The sequence below is a fragment of the Ochlerotatus camptorhynchus genome, unplaced genomic scaffold (assembly GCF_037179485.1).
Source record: "Ochlerotatus camptorhynchus isolate MF236.1 unplaced genomic scaffold, CSIRO-AGI_Acam_v1.1 ptg000277l, whole genome shotgun sequence".
In the NCBI taxonomy this organism is placed as follows: domain Eukaryota; kingdom Metazoa; phylum Arthropoda; class Insecta; order Diptera; family Culicidae; genus Ochlerotatus; species Ochlerotatus camptorhynchus.
Window position 1 is genome coordinate 7,508,920 of NW_027040766.1, and position 7,415 is coordinate 7,516,334.

Below are 7,415 nucleotides of genomic sequence, written 5' to 3' on the forward strand. Positions count from 1 at the left end.
TGCATTTTATTTAAATCTGGTTAGTGCTACGTTAGTAGAAAACTTCAGGACTACTCAATAGACATATAATACAGAAAACATAATTTCTTCTCAGATTTTTAGGTGTAAACATAGACTTCCGCTTTTCTACCACTGTAGCAGTAATCAGATTTAAATAAAATGCTCCATTTTCAAAATAAAAGCATTTTAAGGTTGCACTCGTATACTTCTCCGTGGAAAATTTTGAAACCATCATCACTTTGATAGTTCTTCTATTCTCCACGAGTGCCAACTTTGATTTGCCAATTGTTATCCTCACTTTCGGACCATCCATAATCGCACATATAGAAAGGACTAACGAATGACATACAATTTTAGAATGTTTTATTTATAATATCGACTCGCATCTCACCTAAAATTGAGTTAAGTATACAGTGGCTGCCCGATTTTGGTAACACGACATTAGCAATTATTTATTTCTATAGTCGCTATAATATAAATAATAAATAAATTTTATAGTCTGGTGGATAGAATTTCGGGAACCAATTGAGGTGTCAAATAGGGGAATCAATATAGCATATCACGACCAACAGCAGAAAGGAGCATATAAGATTTTACGCTTTTACGAACAAAACTTTGGAAACCGTTTTCTCGTGACCTAATACTAAGCTACGCAAACCAACACCATCATGAAAGTTTACCTTATCCGATGATAAATATAGCGAACAAAGTTATAATAGGGGAAATGAATGTAATGTCGGCCTAAATGCCCCTAATTTGGGCCCATACATAAATTCAGCAATCGACTAAATTTTCAATAGCGACCAAAAATATCCATTAGTACCGTCCCAATGACGCGTTTATCTAGATAAAATTGATAAATAGCAGATCTTGATCATGCCATGCCAATCTCTTAAACAATTAATAACTATTATAATTACCGATTGGCTGAAAAACGATCTGCTGCAAAGTTGTAGCTGATAAAATGACTTATAATAATAGTTATTGAACTTTTCAACAGGGCAATATGGAAAATGGCAAGAAGACAATGAACACTTATTTTGGATTTCCCATAGTAATTCCCATATAAACTTCAAATGGTTTGTGCCAAGTCATTTTCTTACCAAATGAGTTCACATTTTGGAAAGCTAATGAGGACCCGATTTGGAACCATTTGAGCACTGTGGAGCGAAAATTTCAAATTTTGCATCAGTATAACCTACACACAGCATACGCATACTGGTGATCACAGATCGGTCATCTGGGAGATCCGGAACATCCGTAAAAGTCAGGGTAAAAGTGTTCAATTCGTAAAAATGATTCTAGAGCTCCACGAGTTTTTCTAACTCACTTGTTGTGCTATATTAATGAATTTATATTTAAGACCAGCATGTGCACTCTGCTGACCACGAGACGGTCCTCGGGAAGATCCGGATAAAAAGCTCCGCTTTTTTTTACGGCACTTGTTGTAATGCTGCATGAATGAATTTGGATTTAGAGCCATCATGTACACTTTTCCGGCTATGGAGAGGTTCTCTGGAATATTAATAATATCCCTAATAGTGGTAAATTCATTTAAAAAAATCCAGAGCTCCGCGAATTTGTGGTGATCCGTTGTTGTGATGAATGAATTTGGATCGGAGACCAAAATGTGTGCTCTAGCGACCAAGGGTGGTCCTCCAGAAGATCCTATACTTACCAATCAGGCTAAGGGCTTGATGTCCTCTGCTGTTCGAAAGAGTCGTCTCCACTCTTCTCGATCGATGGCCACACCTCACCAACCTCGTAGTCGATCCACCTTGCCTGCTATGCGCGTCTTCTCCTTGTACCAGTTGGGCCACTTTCGAGAACCATTTTCACTTGTTCGTCGTTCGGCATTCTAACGACGTGCCCAGCCAACTGTAGTCACCTAATTCACGATGGATGGATCTCCCAGCAGCTGGTACAATACGTTGTTCATTCGCCTCCTTCTCGTTCCGTCTTCGCAACACCTTCCGTTAAAAAAAACCACCGATGATTCGCCGAGAGGCAGATTGTTTTATCCCACACTTGAATAGCAACCCATGATGCGGTTGCTGCGTTATGGTGGAGGTTCCTAAAACAGCTTTAAGGGGGTTGTAGTGGATGTAATGTCGGCCTAAATGCCCCTAATTTTGGCCCATACATAAATTCAGTAATCGACTAAATTTTCAATAGCGACCAAAAATATCCATTAGTACCGTCGAAATGACGCGTTCATCTAGATAAAATTGATAAATAGCAGATTTAAATCGATGGGCCCAATCTTAGACCCATAGGCCAACATTAGAGCCATTTTCCTTAATACACTTTTTTTAACTTTATTATAGAGATTTTTAGCCAAAGGCTAGTTCATCTCTTCACATAATATGTACACAGTTCTTCTTGAATTCTGAATATTTCAAAAGGTCATTGGGTATTGATCAATTCTATTCATCTACTTTTTCAATTTGATAACCACGACTGTGTCCCTTTTTCACCTTTTTTATGGCATAGACCTGTTGGTCCATATTGAACCACGACTGTGCTAACAAAATTCCTGCTATTTTTTGCCACATAGGTAGTTTGATAAATGAGGTTCTTACCTAGCGTCCAAAAGGTCAACCAAAACAGGAAATAATGCTTTTTGCAGTTGAGTTATGAACGCAAGAGAAAAGTATGTGCATTGAATTAATTAGTTTGATGGAAACTATTCGTAGTTTTAAAATATTCCTCGATTACTGTTTCCAAGGGACGTATCAGCTTTTGTAAACAATGCATTTGATAATCGATTTTGCGTAACTGGTAGCTTGTGGTAGCATGCGTGGGCGTAAGTGGTAGCCAAATCGTCGATCAAATGAAACAACAAAAGCAGATACGTTCCTATGAAAAAGTAATCAAGATTTAAATTTTTCAACTTAGATTGATTTTTTTTCTTCCTTTAGCTCTTGACTTTCGACGTTTCTTACGCGAGTATTTTACTAGCTCTCAGCATACTATTCTTTGAAGCACTTAACCAGTTGTTAGTTGAAATATTTCTATGTCAACCAATGCAAGAATTTGTCGATTGTGTGGCAAGCACAATGATACTCTGCCAGGGAAGTCGAGAAAATATATATTGGGCCTTATTTATCTAAGTCGAGTCGAGCGTCACTTCTGATCACTGGTCAATGTCTATTTTGGTATTACTTCTGTAATACCAAATTAGACCAGTGACCAGAAGCGACGCTCGAAACGACTTACATCATAGGGCCCATGATTTACCTAAAGGGGATTTCTTGCTATGTACAGTCAGGCATGGAAAATCATTTGCATTCATTTCGTGCATTCATTTACATTCATCTGCCTCTAATTTTTTTCAACATCATTCCGCAAAATGATGTATAAAGCTTTTGTAGGTTTTGTTATTAGCTATAACTTTTGTTAACAAATCAAATCCTTATCTCTTATGCATGATGAACCAGAGCGAACAGAAGCCACTACTGTTTTTCAGTGAATGTATTTTACATTCACTGAAAAACAGTAATAAGTTATGTCCACTTTAATTCATGATGCATAAGAGATATAGATTTGAGTTATTTGCAAAAGTTGTAGCTTATAATAAAACCTACAAAAGCTCTATACATCATTTTGTGGAATGCTGTTGATGAAAAAAGTTAGAGGCAAATGAATGTAAATGAATGCACGAAATGAATGCAAATGATTTTCCATGCCTGTGTACAGTCATTGAAATAGTAATCCGTTCCCATTCATAGCCTAATGTCTATTCTAATGAAAGGATTAACGACACCAACTTTGCCACTTAACCGTTTTTGTACGGTTACCTACCCATAACTCATAACTCCAGAATGTTTTGATCTGAGTCAATATGAACAACCATTAAGATGAACCAGGTTACCTACACTACATGACTTGAAAGGCATATTGGACAAAATCTTCAATCACTCCGAAATTTTGTTGATTTATTACACAATTGGTTGTACAGATATTTGTCTACATTTAATCATCTCGTTATTTAAATGTTTATTTTCCGAAGAGCTGTTCCGGCCACCGACTGTACTCACTTTGCATCCTCAGGAGGCTCGTGGAACAAACGTACATGCTTGGTCATGTCTCGTTGCCTGGTGAAAACTCTGGAACAAAACTCGCAATGGAAAATTTCAGACACCGAAGCGGTCGCATTCGGCCCATGGTATCGTTCCTGATGTTTCTGGAAATCTCTACGCTCGGAAAACTTCGCACCGCAATCATTGCACGTGAATGGCAGCGATAGTGTGTGCAGACGGAGATGCTTTTTGAGATTTTTATCCGTTGTGTAAGGCTTCTTGCATATTGGACACTTAACCCCGCCGGACTCAACTATCTTTTGATACTGACTGCTGCGTTGTTTTGGAGCTCCATCAATACCTGTGCCATTAACTGCTACACTAGTATTTCCCTTCTTCGATGATGTAGCTGGTAAATCTAACATATTGACAAGCTCTTCCGGAAGTCGTTCCACTGGTAGCACATGTTTAAACTCAGTATCAATATCTATTCTCGATTCTGTTTTAGGCATGTGATTGGAAGAGGACGCTTGTGCTTCATGGTTGGCACGAACTAGCGATCGGGGATGTTCCAAAGGTGCTCGATCCCGCGGATCGTTAGGTAGACGAAACTCGTACCCTAAGGTAGGCTGCATCAATGGGTACATGTACCCAAACCGTCGGTCATCCATTTGGTTTCCGTTGTTTTCGTGGTGATCTGTTTTCTGAACGATTCTGTTTACGTCAGTACGTTTCTGCCTTACAACCCAATCGTTTTTCTTGCAACGATCACAAAAGCGCTGGAATTCTTCCAAAGTAACAGTGCATTTCCAGCAGATTGCACAGGTAAAATCTTCCTGATAGTTGATCTGAACGCCGGTCCACTGGTAGACCTGATTGATTAATTTCTGATTGTGGTTACTTCCTAAGGGGAAAATCGGCACTACTTTTGTCTGCGAAAAGCACAACCGGCAATATGTAGCTGGATTATTATTCGGTCTAGAATGACGAAAATGTCAAATTAATAAAAACCAAGTTCCATCCATTATGGTGATACTACATTGCGTACAGTTAACTTACACATCGCATACATTAACATTCATGCCGATGCGTTCCGGTGGCCGACGGTTATCCAATCAGAAGAATCCTTCGTGTTGATGCTTTTAAATTAACTAAAATTGATTGAAATGAAAATTTATATTGATTAATTTAACTTTTAGTAAACATACGCGAAGAAATATTAACTTTTGTAAACAGTAGCTTGGGTTTTCAGAATTCGAGCCAATGGCTAAATTCCGCTGTCAACCAGTTTGACATTTTATGAGATTTAGTTCTCACGCAGCCAGTTTTGATTGGGGAGGGACTACACGGTAACTTTTATCTGCTATAAATATATCAAGAACAGCGGCCGATAGGCTCTTTTCATCTCGCTTTTTATGCACCATCAAAGTAAAGTGCGCTAGCCGATTTTGAGAGGAAATATCATCCGATCCATTTGTTTACATTATATTGACGATTTTCAAAACTCAAAATAATGTACATTTTATTGCACAACTGGCAAATTTCTATCGGGAGTGGTCTTATTTTTGGATTATGTACATATCTGAACTGACTGACAGCTGAAATAATCACCCGTAAAAAAAATCCAATAAAAATACAATGATTTTCATTGTCATTGTAACCATGTTATTTACTGTCAAAACATTGGACATTTTTGTCCATAACCATAAAATCACAACGAAATTCATGGTTCACAACAATGGAAATTATGGTATTTGAGAAATTTACAGTAAAAAAGGAGGGTTGTTAAGCATTTTAACAATATATAAAAGTGATTTTTCTCAAACAAATTTGATCTCATTTTTTTATCATACATAAAAATGAGATCAAATTTGTTTGAGAAAAATCACTTTTATATATTGTTAAAATGCTTAACAACCCTACAATCGCTACAATAATAGCTTCCCTGTTAAGAGGGGCATACACTATACTCATCACACTAATTTTCGTTGTTTGAGCATTGAATCGTTAAAAATCGAAATCTATTTTTCCTCCCGTACAATAATTTAACAATAATTTTTAATGTACTCGAAATTCAACAGTAAAACTCATAGTAATTTCGTTGTTTTATTATAATTTTTTTTCGGGCACACATTAAAAATCCGGAAGATCACAACCGCTGAGACAATTTTATAAATCTTAATTTTTCTCATCAAGCATATATGGAAGCACTGCCAACCCGATACAGAAAACAAAATATGCCAAGTGGATGATGATTTCAAGCACCTGCGGTGAATAAATTAATCAGGAAAGGTGAATATATTGTCCTCTCCCTATACGGAAAATTTTTGTCTTGTAATTCAAATACAATATATCGCATTGTATCTAATAGAGTCTACAGTATACGAATGGGTTCACGCAGAAAAATTTATCGTTGAAACAAAAATATTTGAGGTAAATTTAAACGTAAACTCAGTTTGTTCTGGCCACAAAAATAAACAAGGTTTATTTCAAACGTATTCCATGTTTGAAGTCATGTGCTATTAATGTTTAAAACAAAAATAATGTTACGTTTATTTTAAAAATATTCGTGTTGAAAATAAACGTGAATATTTTTGTTTGGTTTGACAAGTATGTGAACAAAAATAAATATGATTATTTCAAACATGCTTCTTATGTTTGAAAGAAACATACTTAATTTTAAATTATATTAGCAGGATAAAGCAAAAAAATTGATTGCAAAGAGATGAAAAACGATCTGTAGACAAGGCATCTAAGCTCCTGCTCTTTTTCGGGTGCGATTAAGGGTAAGCTGTGGATGTTGGGTCCTGGTCCGAGATGTGGGGACCTGTCGGGGTGAGTGTCCGGAAGTTTCAGTTCAGTAAAACCAGTGAAACTTTGTGATATTAGCGTCGTTTTGTCGTTTCTAATGCTGGTCCTCACGCCGGCCTCTTTCTACGTTCGGTGTTCGAGGAGGGGGGCTGGAGGATCCGGAATAGATTCAAAATCTATTCCGGATTTTCGTTTTTCTTTCGACGTCAGTTGTGGAGGAGGATGATACAGGATCGGCATCAGAAACGACGGAGTGACGTCGATACCGCTGGGGTTCCTCCGGTTTTATCGAGCTGGAACTTTGTTAAGACACTTACCTAGGTGGGTTTCCGAATCCATGACTTCGATTTTGTTGCGGGCCGTTTTCAGTTGATTGGGGCATTTTTTTCCAAATGTAAACAAGAAGGAAAAAAAGGCAGGGCACGCTACACGGAACCGAATTTTGTTCATTTAAATCAAAAATATAAATGTTCATTCTATAAACATATGAATAATTCAAAATAAATTAAAAACGTGTTTGCAACAAAAATATATATGTTTGAATTAAAGTCAAAAGCATGTTTATTTCAACAATATAGACGT

At 37.0% G+C, this 7,415-nt stretch overlaps 1 protein-coding gene across 3 annotated transcripts; it reads right to left on the reverse strand.

The window, feature by feature from the left end:
* Positions 1-3,912: 3,912 nt before the first annotated feature.
* On the reverse strand, positions 3,913-5,307 carry LOC135706435 (chorion transcription factor Cf2-like). 3 transcript variants are annotated; one of them, XM_065228045.1, is made up of 3 exons: positions 5,247-5,307; positions 5,082-5,173; positions 3,913-5,000 (listed from the first exon to the last, which is right to left on the reverse strand). In XM_065228045.1, exons 2-3 carry the CDS (start codon positions 5,102-5,104, stop codon positions 4,037-4,039), a joined length of 987 nt encoding a protein of 328 aa, XP_065084117.1. In that variant the 5' UTR covers positions 5,105-5,173; positions 5,247-5,307; the 3' UTR covers positions 3,913-4,036. The 3 variants fall into 3 exon arrangements, 2 of the variants coding, with proteins under 2 accessions (XP_065084117.1, XP_065084118.1); XM_065228046.1 differs by having other exon boundaries at positions 5,231-5,249; XR_010518168.1 differs by lacking the exon at positions 5,247-5,307 and having other exon boundaries at positions 4,910-5,000; positions 5,071-5,167.
* Positions 5,308-7,415: the final 2,108 nt, after the last annotated feature.